Raw genomic sequence first — 19985 nt, forward strand, 5'->3', positions numbered from 1 at the left:
GAGGAAATGAGAGGAGAGGGAGAGAAAAGGGAGAAAGAGGACAAGAGTGGGGCTGAGGAGTTTGTTCACATGTGGTGGGTTTAGCAACTGGACCAGAGGGATAAAGAGTGGACTGCCCTCATTTGGTGACTGACAGAACTGCAACATTACCCAAACCTCTCTAATCTAATACACATACGTCTGAAAGCAAGAGCTTTTGGATATCTGCCACCAAGCCATTATGGCTGCTGGCCTTCAAAGATATATCTCCCATTAAGATAATTGCTCCACAATAACATTATTTTAGGAAGAAATAAACTGTATTGCTACATCATTTTGCAAATGGGAGCAAGTCGTTACACATGCATTTGCTCTGATTGAAATTGTGCCGTAAAACAGAGGAATGGACGGTGGGACGCGAGTACTCACAACTTCCTGAGCCCCTGGGTGGCTTGGCTGATGAGGGCCTCCCAGCACCTTCCAGGGTCCCCTGGCGTGACAACGCCGCTATCCCTACTGGTTGGACTACTGGGAGTGCCGCGGGAGAGGGAAGCACTGGGGGGCAAACACGCATCATCACAACCACAGGAGGTGATTTAATGGAGCGCTACAAGTATCAGCTGATGTCTTTGTGATGTTACACCTCATCTATTGGAGTTTTTTTTTCCGAGGATGAAACCAACCCTTCTCATGGCTCGGTTTGAGAACACACCAGTGAAAAATGTGGTAACACTTTACAATAACCATAGTTTATAAATGGTAAATAGACCATTTATAAATGGTTAATAGACCATTTATAATGATAGTTAAATATTAATAAATGGTCTATTTACCATTTATGATTGGTCTTGCTGTTTATAAATGATGATTAAACATTAGTAAACTTAGTAAACTATCTGTTTACCTATTATAAATGGTCTATTTAACCATTTATAAATGGTCTATTTACCATTATAATTGGTCTATAAGCTGTTAACCATTTATAAATGGTCTATTAACCATTTATAAATGGTCTATTTACCATTTATAAACTATGGTTATTGTAAAGTGTTACCAAAAATGTCCTTTGAGGAAAATACGTATTTTGCCACTAACATAGATACATAGATATGAGCAGCAGTCTATATACGTTTTCCTTCTGCTGTCTTGAAATGACTCACAGCCAATATGTGAAATCAAAATCGTCATTGCGTGTCACCTACGTATTCTTGTGCAACCCTGAACATGTCCCTCTTTTCTCTTACACATATCCACAAAAAACAACAACCTCAAGTAAGCGCCACACTTTGCCATGCAATCCACCCCCCCACAGGCCCTGGTTATTGTGGCAGCGCTTATAGAGCGGTCCCACTCGGTAAGGACCTTCTCAAGATAGTGCACGTCACAACGGGCTCCACATTGATGGCAATTAGCAGGAACGGCATTGGTGACTCATATGTCACCACCCACCAGGGCGAGAAGCGTCCTTCACGCCGTCACTGCTGGCCGGCTCCCGCAATATAATGTTACCTTCCCTGCCGCGCGCGTGTGTGGGAGGGGCTGGTGGTGTTGATGTTGGCTCTGTTGTGAATCAGAGCCATTTTTGAGTGACAGGTTGGCCTGACCTTGATGTTGCATGGGATACGAATACACCCTGAGGAGCGGGCTATATATATATATATATATATATATCCCATCACACACATCACACAAATAGCCTACAATCACAGCATCTGAAATGAAAAAAAAAAAGAGGAAGAGAGAGAGAGAGAGAGCGAGAGCAGTACTCTATCCCGGGCGACGATAAAGACCGGCGCCTGAGAGGTAACCGAGGGGTTACATTAGATAAACGGGAACAGACACGTCGACGGTGTGATGATCTATCTCCTCCTTGCAGCACTCTGCCGGCTGCAGCTGCTGCCCTCCCGCCTTCCCCCTGCTCCTCCAGTACATGTTAGGGTTTAGGGTTTAGGGTTAGGGTTAGGGTTAGGGTTAGGTGGAGCCTTCCTTGGTTTGGTCAGTAGGTTAGGGTTAGGGTTAGGTTTAGGTTGAGCCTCCCATGGTGTAGTCAATAGGTTAGGGTGAGGGTTATGTTGAGCCTCCCGTAGTGTGGTCAGTAGGTTAGGGTTAGGGTTAGGGTTAGGGTTAGTGTATGTATGATAAATTGCTAGGCTGCAATAAAACAGTATGAAGTTTCTGCATTCTGGGAAGCGTTTTCTTCAGATGATGGACAAACAGGTCTTGATAGGAGTTCAGAAAAACAGGCCTCTTTAGTGGATTCTGCATTGTCGCTGTAAAATAGAACAAAGACCTATGTTAAAATGCTGTTTGGCTGCTCAATAAAGAAAAAGGACAATATCCCCCAAAATAATTAGGTCAATGTCTTTCAGCTATAGGAACAGTACCTGTCCCCACTGATTGAAGACTGCGCCCTCAGAAAGTTATAATCTATCCTAGTCTTTTGACAGGCTAGATATAAACAAAAGTAAACATTGGGACTTCATGCACTTTTTACTATAACTGCATATACATTAGCTAGTATTACAATACTGGAGGTGAATAGCATTGCATTTCAATACATTAACTACAGACCGTGAAAAAGAGTGCATTTAAAGAGAGCAGGAGTAAATACACCTCCATGCTTCATGCAGCCTTGAAACAGTAGAAAAGCCATGTTTCTGAACAGGCACCATTTGGATTCAATGCAAAACAAAACCCTTTTGACATCTTGTGAGACGCCTGCGTTTCGTGTCAATAGTATTTCACAGTGTTTTGTTGATACCATGGATGTCAATACAGTTGGCATTTGGTTGTCATGTGAACCTGTGAACATGTTGAAGAGGTACTTCCTCTTGGGTATACCCTGGTGGGATGGGGCTCCGATACCTCAGCTGTTGGATGGAGAAATTACCTGTAAGTGCACATGCGTGCAGTAGGTGTTGAGTCTGAAGTTCATTCCATCCTAGGTGATGCTCTTGTGTTAAAGGTCCCATGACATGCCACCAGGTGTGGTGTGATTAGCCGCTACAAGCCGTTTTGAAAATCTGTCTGTTAAGACATCACAGGTGGGTGTGTCCACCTATATGTGTGACGAATAGATGAGCAACGTTTGCTACAGTCCACTGGGTAGGCTGGTAGACTGATCTATCCAGCACACATCTAGGTGAACACGTCCATTTGTGATGTAATAACAGACAGATTTTCAAAACGGCTTGTAACAGCTAATCACACCACACCTGGTGGCATGTCATGGGACCTTTAAACTCAATGCAATTTTTATTCTGATCAACAAAGATAACTGCTTGCAAGAATGTGCATCGCAAACCCGCTAAATATAGCTTATATTAAGCACAAACTTTCTACTCTACATCCATATATTAAACCTTAGTGGGTAACCCTTCCTTTTATGGTACACTATTTACCAGGTATTTACCTAGTAATATTATGGCACTTTCTAGCTTATTATTTGGTATTTATAAGGTATTTACCTAGTAATATTATGGTACTTTCCCAGGTATTTACCTAGTAATATTATGGTACTTTCCCAGGTATTTACCTAGTAATATTATGGTACTTTCAAGCTCTTCATTTGGTATTTATGAGGTATTTACCTAGTAATATTATGGTACTTTCAAGCTTATTATTTGGTATTTAGATAGATAGATAGTAACTTTATTGATCCATTTATAAATACTGTAATAACTATTAATAAATGTTTCCGCATTGTTTGGTTATTAGTCATGGGAATAGGTCCATTTTACCCATCAATTATCTGTCGCTTTCTATATTACCAGGCTTTTGCCACAGATTTACCGTCATTTTTGCTTTCAAAAAATGTACTTACCAGGTGGGCACAGCAACATTACCAGGTTAAGCATCACTAATTTCCTGGTAATTAAGATGAAACTGTACTGTAAAAGGAAGTGGTGCCTCTTTCCATAGTATTACCAGCCTCTTACCAAACATTTAGCCTACTGTCATTTTTGCATTCAGTCGGCTTGAGACCTCTACCAGGTTGTTACAGCAACATTACCAGATTAAACTTTGCTACTTTCCTGGTAACTAAGATGAAACTGTACTGTAAAAGGAAGTCCTGTCTGTTTCTAGGTTGTTACCAGGCTCTTTCCAAACATACGTTGTTACAGCACCAGGTTAAACATTGCTACTTTCCTGGTCAATACCAGGCTCTTACCAAACATTTTTACATTCAGTTGACTAAAACTTCTACCAGGTGGGTACAACATTACTAGGTTAAACATCACATTTTCCTGGTAACTAAGATGAAACGGTACTGTATTTTATAATTAACTTTTATTAATCAAAATAAACCAACAAATATTAACTAAATATAAACCAAAACATAAACAGCACACTACAAAAAAAAAATCACACTAAACACTACAACAACAACCCTAAGAATTCTATATTTGGGTGCTATGGGCAGCAACATACATTGTTGCTACTATTTTCTATATTTTGGTGATATGGGCAGCAACTCTTCATTCTTTTTTATTTCTTTAATTTTGCTGCCCACTTCTTCATTGCCTTCCAAGGCTTTGTGTGTGTGTGTGTGTGTGTGTGTGTGTGTGTGTGTGTGTGTGTGTGTGTGTGTGTGTGTGTGTGTGTGTGTGTGTGTGTGTTTAGTGTGGGTGAGTGTGTGTCTGTGTGTGCGTAGTGTATGTGTGAGCGTAAATGTGACTGTGTGTGTGTGTGTGTGTGTGTGTGTGTGTGTGTGTGTGTGTGTGTGTGTGTGTGTGTGTGTGTGTGTGTGTTTTTGTGTGTGTGTAACATAACAACCTGGTAGAGGTCTCAAGCTGACTGAATGTAAAAATGACAGTAGGCTAAATGTTTGGTAAGAGGCTGGTAATACCAGGGAAAGAGGCACCACTTCCTTTTACAGTACAGTTTCATCTTAATTACCAGGAAATTAGGGAAGCTTAACCTGGTAATGTTGCTCTGCCCACCTGGTAAGTACATTGTTTGAAAGCAAAAATGACAGTAAATCTGTGGCAAAAGCATGGTAATATAGAAAGCGACAGATAATTGATGGGTAAAATGGACCTATTCCCATGACTAATAACCAAACAATGCGGAAACATTTATTAATAGTTACTACAGTATTTCTTGGTACTTACTGTATAAATACCAAATAATAAGCTTGAAAGTACCATAATATTACTAGGTAAATACCTGGTACATACCTCATAAATACCAAATCAAATAAATACCTGGGAAAGTACATTATATATAGTATATTACTAGATAAATACCTGGTAAATACACTGACACCGCCGGGTTACTGTTTAGCTATAAGCCTATGCAGCCTATATGATGAGTGGGCTTACTTACATGTCTTACGGGTCTGTTGCAGTGGGCCAGGGGTCAAATATAGCGTTAGAGCGTCTAAAAGCACTAATTGCATCAGCGACCCTCGGTGAAGGAGAGAGAGAGGGGGGCAGGGGGAGAAAGAGCAAAATGAAGGGGATAAAGATGTTATGGACTGGGCAGGGGGGGCTAAAGACGGGGGGGAGGGGTTGTTTTGTTGCTTGTGTTGTTTAGCAGACGATAGAGTCCTCTCTCAGTTGCTGCTGCAGAGCCCGTACAGCTTCGGTTCCCAGCCATGTTCAGCAGGGTGAAGAACCTATTGGCTGGACCGATTCCACCGTCCCCCACTGAGACACCGGACACCTTCACTGCTGACCAGGTAGGGGTGGAGTGCTATGGCCAGCTTTGTTCTGAACATTTGACACAGTGCATTTTGCATTGAGTAAACCGCTGTGTTGTATTAAACTATATGATGAAGTATCGCAAAAAATGATTGTTTGGAAAGTTGTGTCAGTTGGGTCATTTGGGTCAACAGCGGTCGTTTATGTTTGTTTATTTGTTATCTGTGTGCTACACAGCGTTGCTACACTGTGTTGTGCCTTTTTAAATGTATGCTGCCCTGAAACCAACTTGAGTGTGTGAAAACAATTATCCCCTTGGAGACATGAAAGAACCTAACTAACTAACTAAAAAGGTAACTAAAAGGCCCATGCTGCCCTCCATCTTTCATACTGTTGCCAGTGTATTGTCGATGCTGCCCCAGGCTTTAACTTTGTTGCAGCGAGCCAGTAAGTGAAGAGCCAACAACACCTGGGTTAAGATAAGATCAGATGTACTTTATTCATTCCAGATGGGGAAGTTGGGTGACAGAGCCGAACAAATACATGTATCGAGACAGAATATGAATAGTAGAAAAATAAAGAGTGAAAATGTTGGCCATTATTAACAGTTGAGGTAAACATAATTTACTGTATATATGTTACATTATTGACATGAATACATATCTGGAAGTGCGTGATTAAGTTAAACAATTTCATACATTTATCCCCTATACTTGTGTCAATAATATACAATGTCAATGATGACTAAAATCATTTCCTGACATTTTGTTCTAGCAGTTTGTGTACTGGTTGTCATCTACCACTGTTCTTCTTCCATACATTCCTTTAGAGTATCTATTGACCATTGCCATTTTTCACTAGAACGCATTTTCAAATCTCTTTCATTTTTGATTGAGGTTATGTCTAAAGCACCTGCAAGACGAGAGAGTACTCTTTTTAATGGTGGTGGTCTGACTAATGAATGTGAGTGTTTGACTTTATTGTTAAAATTGCTTTATGTGGTAGGAGAAGAAGCCAGAAGATAAGGAGAATGAGGCTAAAAACGTGGGCACGTCTAAGGGTAAGTCAATATTCTGGTGAAATACATGACAACTGCATACGTCCTCAAACCTACATTCTACTTTAGAGGGGGTTTAGCCCAAGTGGCCAGCCTTGTCACGATGCTAGTGGGAAAACATTGTACAGTACAACACAGGCTACTGGTCAAATATCAGTAGAGATCCTCTGTTTACCTGCAGTTTTTAAAATTCCACAAATGTTCTACAAATCTTGATGACTCCAATAATATAATAATAATCCAAAATGTGGTCGAGAATCTTTGCAGGAGCTTCTTAACTGTGTGGTGGTTATCTAGCAGCTGTGAGCTGAGCTGAATGTGTTTTCGGACAAAATGCTCGAGGTCACAAATGTAGAAGATGGCTGGTAGTAGTGTCTGACTCAGTGACCAGAGCCCTTTCACAATGCCATTCTCCAGACACTGGCATCGCCAAATCCCCACACTTATCTATCCATGTCTGACTCTCGCTTCCAACCTGGGGCCACTCTCTACCCATCCTACAAATAGTGACTCCGCTCCCTCAATTCACCAGTCTTCACAATCACCAGCAAAAGGACTTGGTTCTCAGTGACTTGGTAAGGCTGGTTCTCTACAGCAGACTGTACATTATGAGCACATTTGAGTGCAAGGTGAGGCTAATCACAGTATAAAAATAATAATAATAAAATAATAATAATAATAAATGACAGACATGTACACATGACCATTTAAATTGACTGATAGTTGTTGTACAATGTAAATTAGCTGATGGGGGAAGGACTTGTGGCAGTGGCAAGGGGGTCCGTCTCAAAGTAGAAAGATACTAGTTTTGATCCCTGGTGTCCGCAGCCTTACCAGTTGGCATCCAATAGCAAGATGCCCTACCCTCCTACCTACTGCTTGATGACATGTATCTGTATTCTCTGTTGGTCGCTTTGGATGAAATTGTCTGCATAAGGACTGAATTTATAACGGCTCAGCTCATTCTCCCCTCTTCTCCCCTCTTTTACAGCGCGGGTCCCAGCATCCACTCCACCTCCAGTCCCAACCCCTGCACCAGTCCAGGATCCAGGCCCTACACCTGCATCAGACCCTACACCTGCACCAGCTCCAGGCCCTACACCTGCACCAGCTCCAGGCCCTACACCTGCACCAGCTCCAGGCCCTACACCTGCATCAGACCCAGCTCCAGCCCCTGCATCTGCATCAGCTCCAGCCCCAGGCCCTACACCTGCATGCGAACCTGGAAAAGAAGGGTGAGGTCTGCAGCCAAGTCACAACCACTGACCTTAAGCCATGCTATCACGGCTCCCTTCCTAAAGTTCATTATTACCACATTAATGGAATACACACTTTTCACAGAGGCGTGTATTAGGGCATTTAGCAGACGCTTTTATCCAAAGAGACTTACAATATTTGTCATAAAAAGTGAAAAAAAATAAAGCTGTCGGTACAGTAAGGATGTTCATAGAACCAAGTGCAAAGCACTAACAATCGCTAGGTTAACCCATTACCCGTACACAACAAATATAGCTGGGATAAGATGCTACATCACTAAGTACTATTACTAAATACGACATACAATGAGTGCGTATATTAACAGAGCCAGGACGTACAACATACAACAAGTATAGGGTGGGACGGGTTGGCTATTCAGCGTCTAGGTGAACTCTGAACAAGGAGAAACACAGGTGTCGCTTATAACGCTAATCACAGGTCTGCTCTTTTCACGTAGCAGGGCAGCACTGTTAGTAGACCAAGGTATCATGTATCTGTGCCCTGGATCATCAACGGAGCAGAGCAGTAATTTGAGTTTTGAGCGGCACCTGTGTTCATTATCATGATCGTTCACATCAGCGATATGTCAGTTTGGAGGTGTTCATGCAGTGTCAGGCGATGCAGTAAAGCTGCACTGTGCCATTCTACAGTTGTGTAGAGTGGTTGCTGCGCAGTGGAGGCTCACAGCATTACTGTAGTCTCTTTTATGCTTACGCCTGCCAAGAGATCCACACTCACAAATTGGGTGTTAAATGAATCACCCGGGGAAGACTAATTAATCAGATTCCCTGATGAGATTGCCTGTAAACAATATGCACACACACGCACACACACACACACACACATACACATGACACAAATACACAGATACACACGCACACAAACACACACATACTGTTATACACACAAATACAAACACTTTTATACACAATCTTAAAAGTACTGCTGAAAATTATAAACATTGATTCATAATTAATTTAAAAACAACAATTTGCGTGTGTGTATGTGTGTGGTGTTCGCGGGTGCATACATGCCTGTGTGTGTGTGTGTGTGTGTGTGTGTGTGTGTGTGTGTGTGTGTGTGTGTGTGTGTGTGTGTGTGTGTGTGTGATCCACATAGCCCCCATCGTAGAGCAACATGCAGATTAGTGGAGAGATGAACTAAAAGTGGATTAAGAGCTTTCAAGCTTTCTGGCTAAGGAGCTCAGTGGCTCTGCTTGTGGCCAAGCAATCAAAGTAGTGGAGGAGAGAGAGAGAGAGAGAGAGAGAGAGAGAGAGAGAGAGAGAGAGAGAGAGAGAGAGAGAGAGAGAGAGAGAGAGAGAGAGAGAGAGAGAGAGAGAGAGAGAGAGAGAGAGAGAGAGAGAGAGAGAGAGAGAGAGAGAGAGAGAGAGAGAGAGAGAGAGAGAGAGAGAGAGAGAGAGAGAGAGAGAGAGAGAGAGAGAGATTTCTCTGCACCAAGGTGTCATGTTCTGCCAAGGGCAACACTTCACTGTTACTTGAAAGGATTTATTGGTACCATATTGGTATGTTGTTGGTGTATTGATGATGAAATGATGGTGTTTAGGTGTAATAACTGCAAAGCATTAATGTAGCAGAAGTAGTGTTGCCAATGTTTTTTCCACAACAAAACTAAAACCATCTGTAACGATGGCACAAAAAAACTAGTAATATCATAAACATATAAAACAAATCAAGATACACAGTCTAGTCCAAGTGACGTCATAATACTTAACAATTCAGCATTTCCTAATGCATGGCGGTTCACAACGGAAAACCGACATTGTACTTTCTTTCTCTAGAAGTGTCATATCATGACGGCTTTTATATAGGTCATCAAGATAATTATAGGTTTACTCCATTTAGTTACATTATTAAAACCACCAGTATAGCCCTTCACACTGGTAAACCTAAATGAAACAGAGTTGTCGTGTTAGGGTTAGAAGCATATGCATGTTTTTGCCCTGCTGGTAGTAAAACGTGTGTATGTAACTGACTTTAGATTCATAAGCAGTCCCGCAGCACCATGCTTTCCACCTGTTGAATTAGAGGAGATGTTGCGTTTCATAGTCGGGTGCGGTTTGTAATGTGTCCACTAGATGGCGATATATCACCATCTTATCAATGTGTGTCAACGAAACCCATAATAGAGCCATAGTTACAATTTGCCCCTTTAAATAGGTGTTTTAGTTCAACTGGTATATTTGACAATGTAAATGCAACAGCTCACCAACATGATATGTTTTGCGTGGCATCTGTCATGGTGCTGCTGGCCTGTTTGTAAACACAAAGGGGGATTTAAACATGACACATATTTCTCCTTTAGGCAAGAAATGCCTCCTGCTGAGCCCCCGCCCCATCGTGATCAACCCGGTACTCAGACGAGCAGCTCCTGGCCATCGTCAAAATGATGAGGGAGAGGACGGAGCACTACAAGGAGAAGGTGTTGGACCAGTATGCTTCCTCCCCCGAGATCACCCCCACCTGTCAGTAAGTAACCATGAGGAACACACTCTGTGTACCGTCTTATTTGGGGATTGCACCATCGAAGGCATATCCTGTATGTGTAAATTCTCCTTAAACAAACCCACACACACAAAATAAAACACACGTACACACACACAAAAACGAAAACACAAACAAACACACACACATGAAAACACACCTCTTCACACACGTGTGTGTGTGTGTGTGGGGGGGGGGCTCTATTTGTGTGTGTACACACAAATAGAGACCCCCCCCCCCCCACACACACACACACATTCACATATATGCCTATGACCCCCACGCACGCACACAAATCTGGGCAGGTAGCTTTAGGGGCAACTTGAAATTCTGTGGCCTAAATAAATATAGATATGGTATTACAATTATTACTAAAACGAAGAGGAGGAACAGAACAACAAGGTTTGGTGAGGGTTGTTCACCTCCCAGCCGACAGGCCCTGGTGTTCCATGCACCATATCCCACCACATCCCATCATGTCCTCATCTTACAGAGGTGTTAGGTATCTTACAGCAAAGCCTGTACAGCAAAGACATGTATCTGCATTCCCTGTAAGTTGCATCGTACAAAGGCATCTGCTAAATAACAACAATAACAATAATACTGTAGTAATAGTTTTTAAACTTAAGCTACCGTTCTGTTATTTCCCGTTCCAGCACCGTTGCTCAGCAAAGACCGCTACGCCCGAATGATGGAGGAGAGGAAGAGGCAGGCGGAGAAGGACCGCATCGTGAAGGAGGAGGCGGACCAGAAGAAGAAGGAGGAGCAGGAGCAGAAGAAGAAGGAGGCCGACCAGAAGAAGAAGGAGATGGAGGAGAAGAAGAAGGAGGAGATGGCGGCGCTGGCGCTGGAGAAGAAGGAGGAGAAGAAGCTGGTCGAGGTGGTATTCGCCTCGGTGGATGGCGTGCTGAGGCCCATGGAGGAGGCCATGGACTCTGTGCTGGGACACACCATTGACCCCTTCACAGGTATCATGGGATGTCTTTCTTAGTCACGTTCAGGTGACCTGATGGATCCAGCGGGACGTCTCGCTACAGGTGCTCTGCTGGTGATAGTAGAAGATTAAGTACAAAATATAAAGCACAAAAGTACTGCAAATCAATACAAATATTGATAAATGTACAAAAAAATGATGTGAATGAATGAATCAAATGGCAGTGTAAAAATACACACGCGTATATATAAACATAATGCATATTGCAGAGACACAGACAGAGAGAGTCACAACAATATACAATATCACACCAATATACATTCTAGAAGTGAATGTACTGTTTATCTAGTCATGAGTACAACGTGAGCAAGCCTTGGTTTCAATCTTAGTTTTTCTGTCTAAAACAAAACCCTTGTAAAACCTTTGAGATGACATATAGATGATGATATGAGCGTAGAATGGTCTCCGTCGTTTATTGAAAGTGTTCCATTTTCATAACAACATGTTGAGGGGCCTTAACTGAGCTAAACTAAAAACAAGTGAATATGTGTAAAAAAAACATATATGAATCAAAATCCAACACTATGTCAACACTTTACAACCCACGATATTCCCATCGTTGCCCAGTAAAAACACCAAAAAATAAATAAATTATTTACAATCCAAAAATACTACCTTCCCATTACCGTCAAAATCCCAACCGAATCAATCCCAAAAAAACAAACTTCCTTCTCCACCCAAGGCACCCCTCCATTTACCCCCCCTCCTCTCCCCCTGCCCAGACCGGGTGTACATTGCGTGGCTCAGCCTGGTGACGCTAGCCTTCAACTACAACATCTGGTTCGCCACGGCACGCCTCTGCTTCCCCTACCACACGGCCGAGGCCATCCCCTACTGGTTCCTGCTGGACTCGCTGGCCGACCTGGTCTACCTGGTGGACTGCGTCCTCTTCCAGTCGCGCAAGCAGTTTGTCAAGGGGGGCGACGTCATAGTAAGTCAAGGGTCTGAGCCGGGTGAAAACAGGAAATTACCTTTTTTGGTCATTGCTAACTGACGCTGATGGTTCTATATCTATATGTGTGCTGGAGATATACGTGTAGGTTTTGATGTTTCACCGGATGCTCAAATTGTTTTTGTTGAAAGTCGTTTTTGTTATTCGACTTTGATGTGTAAGGTGAGGATGCCTGTTCTTACCGTGTGTGCAATTGTCTCTTTGTTTTTCAGAAAGACAGGCTGTTAACCAAGAAGAACTACAGAGAAACGGAGCGATTTAAGGTATTGTGTACAGGGAATTAGTTGGTCATGGTGATGCTGAATATTTTCAACTTCATAGAGGCAAATTACCTCTGCCAAAGGTTTTGTATGAAATAATATAAAAACTAATAATAATAATATAAAAACTAATAAAAAAAAAATAATAATAATAATAAAACTAGCTGGTTTCTCTTACAACTGTCTCTTTCCTTCAACAGAATGACATGATATGCCTCATACCATTTGATCTGTTGTACATACAATTTGGCTTCAAATCCATCTTCAGAGCAAATCGCCTGCTAAAGGTACAATCCATATAAACATGTATATGTAATTTAGGATTATTTTCATAGTAGAGTAATTTAATAAAAACAATAATTCTTTCCATTAATCGATTAATCAATTATTGTAGAAAATCTCTGCAATAACAGCAAAATTACATCACATCCTACCAGTCAAGTTGGTCTTTAATATGTCTTCTTTAGTCTTTACTTTTTTCTATAAGCAAAATATCTGAATTTCTGAAGTGTCAAGCTGAAAGTATAAATAAATGACCAAAACTATTAAACAATTTTCATACTTGATTTGAGTGAGATTGGTTACAGCCCTAATACGTAGAGACTGTGTTCGTGAAATAATTCAAACGGTGATAACTCTTCGTTCTCTTGTAAGGCAGACACATTCTTTGAGTTCAGTGATCGTCTGGAGAGCCTGATGACCAAAGCCTACATCTGGAGGTTTGAAGACCAAAACACACACATGTTTAATCCACATGCGAGAGAGAGAGAGAGAGAGAGAGAGAGAGAGAGAGAGAGAGAGAGAGAGAGAGAGAGAGAGAGAGAACATAAAAAACGCTTCTTGCTTGTGGTTGCAGAGTGATTCGGACCATTGGCTACCTTCTCTTCATGCTCCACATCAACGCATGCTTCTACTACGTGGCTTCAGCTTACCAGGGCATTGGCCAGACCAAGTGGGTCTACTCTGGCAAGGGAAGCGCGTGAGTCATTCACTTGGATTTATGTTTCTAAAGAGTTTACACATTTAGATCACGGTGGTTTTTTAAAGCTTTTGTATACATTCTACCACTGACACTAATCGGAAATCGACATGCAAGTTCAATGTTTTTTTCTTACATATAGTATATCTGTGCCCACTTGCAAAACTCCCAAAAAAGATTGACCTATCTTTTTTGAAGGGACATATATTTTTATTTCAGCATTATCCCTTTTCATTTTAAATGTAAGTTTAATATAAATTGTATTTATGTTTAACAAATGCAGATAACTACATGTGCAGACAATAAAGTCCCTCATTTCTTGTTGGTATTTTTCTATCTTTACCGCTGCCGTAGTTACCTCAGCTGCTTCTTTTACGCTGAGAAGTCATTGCTGATGATTGCAGAGTTGCCCCTCCCTGACTCCAAGTTCGGACAGATCTTTCAGATGACTAACTACCTTTTCGGGGCGTTCTTTATGTCCATCTTTCTTGGCCAGGTAGATTTAGCTTACCTCCTTTTTTACCTTTTGAATTTTGATTGTTTGATTGGTACTGTACTGTATAATTTGTATCTTCCTTACTTTTAAAAATGTATTTTCTTTATTTATTTTACTGAGTTCATGTACAGTACATATATGAAATGATATTAACTTATTTCAGCAGCTGTTGTTTCTAAGCATGCAGTGAAACAATTTCCCCTCAGAGCTTTTTCAACATAAAGGTACTTGAGTGTTCATGTTACACCAGTCCGCGAGTCACCTGTTGCCCTAAACTAAAAATGACTCATCCCCAGGCGCCAACCCTTGACTTTTTACAGTCTGCATAGAAGATGATAGGCGATGACATCAGCGGGCATAATAAATAATCAGGGGGAAATCAATCAACAGAAAAAAACATACATTTTCCTCTCCACGCAGAAGCAAGGTCCCTGTTCCGAGCCCCCCTTTAAAAAGCCCTGTTGCCCCTTCTCCCTTCCTCTCCACAGGTATCTGCGTTGTTACTACCACGCCGTCCGCAGTCTCATCAACATCGGGGGTCTTAGTGAGCCCCACACGGTCTTTGAGATTACCTTTCAGATGCTTAACTTTTTCATCGGCGTCTTTGTATTCTCCAGTCTGATTGGCCAGGTAAAACAGCCAGAACCGACCAATAGGAATACAAGGGAGAGAGAGGAGAACCCCCCCCCCCTAGCGTGTCCCAGAGCGCCGATCCGTTCCGTTAGTGATCTTTCTGCTCCCTCAGTGTCTCTCTCTCTCTGTGTTTTTGTATTGTGTGTTCAGGTAGTGCTGCAGGATTGGTGTAGAATGGATACAGTAGCTTTAGTACTGTATATACCATCCTTTAATGGTCAGAAAGGTTATTAGAACCTTTTCTGGATGGTATTGCACAATAGGATGACATGCATTTGAAGTTTATACAAGGAGTTTAAACACTGTGTTGAATACATTTTGATACAGCTGTTTAACAACCCAAATAAATAAAATCATATCACCACAGTATGTATTAAATATAAACATGCATCCCCTCATATTGTGTATTCTCTTCAAAACTAGTTTGTGGTGAGATTTATAGAAGAGCTGCAGCCTGGGAAATGTAGTCTTGATCCTGCAGAATTCAACCACAGTTTTGAGACTCCTTGTAGGACCGACAAGTAATGCAAACACACTTTGTAGCACACTGCATTCCTTCTATTGTGTTTTGACTGTGTCTCTTACTGGGTGTGTCAGATGAGGGATGTGATAGGCGCTGCCACCACAGGACAGACCTACTTTCGGACCTCCATGGACAACACTGTGTCCTACATGGTGAACAACCACATCCCGGCGCTGGTGCAGAACCGCATCCGCACCTGGTACACTTACACCTGGGACGCCCAGGGCATGTTGGGTGAGTGGGGTCCAACTCATGGAGGGGTCGAATGGATATTAAGGGTGACATATTATACCACCACATGTGAGTGTGATTAGCCGTTACAAGCCATTACTCACACCTGGTGGTATAATGTCACCTTTAACAATAAAGTTGTTACAAGCCATTTTGAAAATCTGCCTCTTCTGACATCACAAGTGGGCATGTCCAACTAGATGTATGATGGATAGATGAGCAACGTTTGCTACAGTCCACTGGGTAGAATGATCTATCTAGCATACATCTAGGTGTCCATGCCCACTTGTGATGTCAGAAGAGGCCGAAATTCAAAACGGCTTGTAACGGCTAATCACACTCACACCTGGTGGTATAATATATCACCTTTAAGAGTCAGTGTTGGATTCTTCTAACTAACGTTGCATAAAGAACGGGACTTGAGTTCAGAGCAGAGTAGACCGTCAGGATGAGACAGAATTTTCCAAATTATACCATTATTTTAGTAATATTGACAAAATGGCATAGGTTACTTGGTGCTGAGACTAAAACTAAAAGCACATGGGATCCCTGATCTTTGATATTTTAGTCCTGTCCGGGTTCTTTTCCAGAGATAATGATTTTATTGTTAAAGGTGACATATTATACCACCAGGTGTGAGTAACGGCTTGTAACGTCTCACACTCACACCTGGTGGTATAATATGTCACCTTCAAGTTGCTATTTGTTGAGAATTTGCGCCCTCCAGTCATTCATTAATTCATTAATTCATTCATTGGTCATGCTTATCGAGGGTGGATGTAGCTTAGTTAAAGCTAGGGTAGGATTTTTATTTTAAAGGTTTTTTTTTGTCATATCTTTTGAAAGTCTCCAAAAATTTTAATTTGGTAGATATGATTTCCTGTATTCTGGTGCATTTTGGGGATGGCCACTTTTGTTGATTTATTTCGTATTTTTAATGGTTTATTCATCATATTCATCATCAAATAAATCAACAAAAATACATACCTCATTTAATTGTTTGATACACCGTAGGCCTACTTGCCTGGCCAGCAACCATTTAAATGCGTCTGAATGTCAATTATTTGGGCTAGGCTTGTTATAGACCCTCAGAGGCGGGACTTATTCTTCAGAGGTCTATTGGTCATTCGAAATAAAGCCCTCCTTCAAGTCAGGGGCGTCGGCCACGACGAAGTATGTGAGCTCGCAATCTTTTTACTGTCCATCAAGCAGAGACTGCTTTTCATTGGTGCATGAAAATTACACCTGGGGTCGCAATTTTGTCGCCCCAGATCAATGGCGTTGTTTTTCATATTTTTTTATCACCACATGATTGGACAATTCAGCGAATCAATCAAATAGGCTACCTCCCTCAGCAGCATTTGCGCAACACAACTACATGCAGAGAAGAGATAGATTGCTAACTAGCAGAGTTGTAAAAGCACTTTCCACCCATTTCAGTGGAGGAATTTGACTCCCCAAGCAATGTTATACTTAAAATGAGCAAGTAAGTTACATATTAATTTCAGCCTGTAGCATATAAACAAATTAAAGCAACTGTCCCATATTTCTAACTGCATTTGAAATAGACATTGAGACTCACAAAAAATGGACGCTATAGGACTGTAGAATATATGTGTATTTTAGTGTCTCTTTCTTCACATTTCTGAAGTCTATGAACAGGCCAGTGCCTCTCTTACTGATACCAGGTGTTATTTCCAATATTCCTCCATTTGTTATGTCCCAACAAGAACGAACCAACCTGGTCGTCTGGGGCATAGCCAGGGCCATATACCTTATCAAGGGGGAGACTGCTTCTGTTCTTTTGTTATTTACATTTTCTTATTATAATACTCGCCCCAAACCTTCGGTTCGGCGAGAAGAGGGATCAACAGCCAAGGAGCGCGTCAGGAGACTGCTCCTCACCACCTACACTATAGATTATTCAACCTAAGTCTGTATCTTGCTGTATTATATCCTGGAATAAACCATCCATTCGACCCTCTGATCCAACCTGTCAAACCTCCTTGATTTACACTTCAAGAATTACTATTACAATTGGGAATATACACAATGCAGAGACTATACGAACAGTTTAGAAATAATAACAAGAATAACAACAATGGGTAAGCTTGTAAGCTTGTCCAGGCCCTGCAAGTCAGGATGTAGGCTATGAATCTGAATGAATAGTAGGTAATAGGTAAGAGGTAGTGGCCATCCCCAAATTGCACCAGAATACAGGAAATCAAATCTACCAAATGACAATTTTTTCTGGGGGGGGACCCCCAGACCGCCCATCTATTACTGCGCCCCACCAACAATTTTTATCACCAGCCGCCACTGCTACCTACCTACCTGTGTCCACTGAAGGGAGGGGTAGGATTTATTTCTCTGTTTGAAGCTTTCAAAATCTTGCTTACTCTGGCGGGTTTCTCGAAATTGCTTACCCTTACTTTAATTGGTGCTCTTGTCTACTCTCTTCACTCCCAGATGAGTCTGAGCTGCTGGATAAGATGCCCCTGGTGATGAGAACCGCCATCGCTGTGGACATCAACCTGACCACCTTCCAGAAGATCGCTCTGTTTCAGGTGACAGTGAATGAAAAAAAAAGTGAAAAGTGCATGCCCTGCACATTTCACACACGTGTAACACCACAACCACTTGTAATGGTTACAATGCAATGCTTAGTGTCGACTTCCTCCCACCGCAGGGCTGTGACCAACAGATGCTGGTGGACATGTTGCTGAGGCTCAAATCCATCATCTATCTGCCGGGAGACTTTGTTGTGAAGAAGGTCAGTAAAGACATGGCATGTCTTACTGCAGGAGTTCCCATTCAACTTACTAACTTCCACTGCTCTTGAATAAGTGGAAGTTACTAAGTTAAACGTGTTTCGATCAATGCACTCTTTCAATTAGTAGGGTTTAGAAAAAACCCTTTGCACATGCATTTTAACGTCTTTTTTACTTGAAAGAGGAAGTGACTTTGGTCTCCGCTGCTCTCTGTGTGGTGGACAGGGGGATATCGGTAAAGAGATGTACATCATCAAAAGCGGAGCTGTGCAGGTGGTGGGAGGACCGGACAACAGCATAGTGTTTGTCACTCTGAAGGCCGGCTGTGTGTTTGGAGAAATCAGGTATGGATCTTTTACCATGTTGTATGTTTTTGACATACAACACACATGTTGAATGCTGGTTCAGCATACATATATAAAACGTACTTCAGTCAGCACACAACAGAAAAATACCCAAGCCAACATTGAGGCTGACGTTGTCACGTTGTTTTTCCCCCCCAAGTCTGCTGCAGTCTTCTAAAGATGGCGGCAACCGGAGAACAGCTAATGTGAAAGCTCACGGCTTCGCCAACCTCTTCGTCCTGGAGAAGAAGGATCTGTTTGACATCCTGGTGCACTACCCAGCGTCCCAGAAGGTGCTGGCCAGGAAGGGAAAGTGAGTCCAGGAGGATTGATACCGCTAGAGAGGAGAGTTAAAAAAGCAGACTCTTAGTTCAAGTGTTGATGATCAAGAGGAGATTAATTCAGTATCAGAATCTAAATTGTGTGTGTGCATGTATACACGTGTGTGTGTGTGTGTGTGTGTGTGTGTGTGTGTGTGTGTGTGTGTGTGTGTGTGTGTGTGTGTGTCTGCGTGCATGTGTGTGTGTGTGTCTGTGTGCATGTGTGTCTGTGTGTTTGTGTGTGTGCGTGTGTGTTGGGGTTTATGTGTGTGACTCTGCGTGCGTGGGTGTGTGGGTATGTGTACGTACGTACGTGTGTGTGTGTGTGTGTGTGTGTGTGTGTGTCTGTGTGTGTGTGTGTGTTTTTGTGTTTGTGATCTAAAAGGAAACTAATGAAGGCCAAGGGTCCAGCAGCAGCCAAGATGGAAGAACAGAAGAAGACGGGTCTGGCACTCTTCGGACCCAAACCCCCCACTCCCAAACTCCTGCGCGCTTTTGGCGGGAACCTCCAGAAGCTACTACGACTCAAGGTAATCCTCACCTTACTTCTCACATGAAACAATCGGGGTTGTTGTTCAAATAATAGAAATGCAGGTGAGCAGAAGTTCTTACTGCCTCTGCCCTTTTTCACTCTCCAGGAAGCGGCTTCATAACGTGGATCCGAGGCGCTATGTTTTTGTACTGTAAAATTTTGTTGCTTTAATGGAGGTGAATGTACAGTGTGTTTTGAACCTTCCTGTCATGAGTTTGCATAGACGTCTCTTTGTTGGGGTCGATTTGTTGGTGTGCGATATTTGAAAGATATTCTACAAATGTAAATATGTTGACTAGCTTGAGGGGATGATATTTTGTTGTTATTATGTTATACTCAATTTAAATATAAATTTGTATTTGTCCTTTTCGTTGCCATCACTTTTTATCACTTTGCTAAAAAATACACAGTAGTTGAAAAAGCAGTGCCTACCATAAGGACGATACTTTATAGCCAGGTCTCCAAATGACATGGCAAAACATAACTGGGATGGGTGCGTTAGTTAGGAGC

General features: G+C 42.0%; 1 protein-coding gene across 1 annotated transcript; it reads left to right on the plus strand.

The window, feature by feature from the left end:
• Nucleotides 1-5578: 5578 nt before the first annotated feature.
• Nucleotides 5579-19596, plus strand: LOC311355185 (cyclic nucleotide-gated channel beta-3-like; the record flags this gene model as incomplete). Its single annotated transcript, XM_084474914.1, is given in 21 exon segments — nucleotides 5579-5662; nucleotides 6630-6684; nucleotides 7673-7916; nucleotides 10262-10289; nucleotides 10291-10305; nucleotides 10307-10414; nucleotides 10416-10425; nucleotides 11097-11408; nucleotides 12157-12365; nucleotides 12599-12649; nucleotides 12847-12933; nucleotides 13301-13365; nucleotides 13503-13625; nucleotides 14610-14751; nucleotides 15352-15511; nucleotides 17978-18075; nucleotides 18198-18281; nucleotides 18505-18623; nucleotides 18784-18936; nucleotides 19329-19473; nucleotides 19582-19596. Coding segments are annotated over 21 exon segments (2307 nt in total).
• Between the last annotated feature and the right edge of the window lie 389 nt (nucleotides 19597-19985).

The sequence above is a fragment of the Micromesistius poutassou genome, assembly GCF_964030765.1.
Source record: "Micromesistius poutassou genome assembly, chromosome: 11".
Taxonomy (NCBI): Eukaryota; Metazoa; Chordata; class Actinopteri; order Gadiformes; family Gadidae; genus Micromesistius; species Micromesistius poutassou.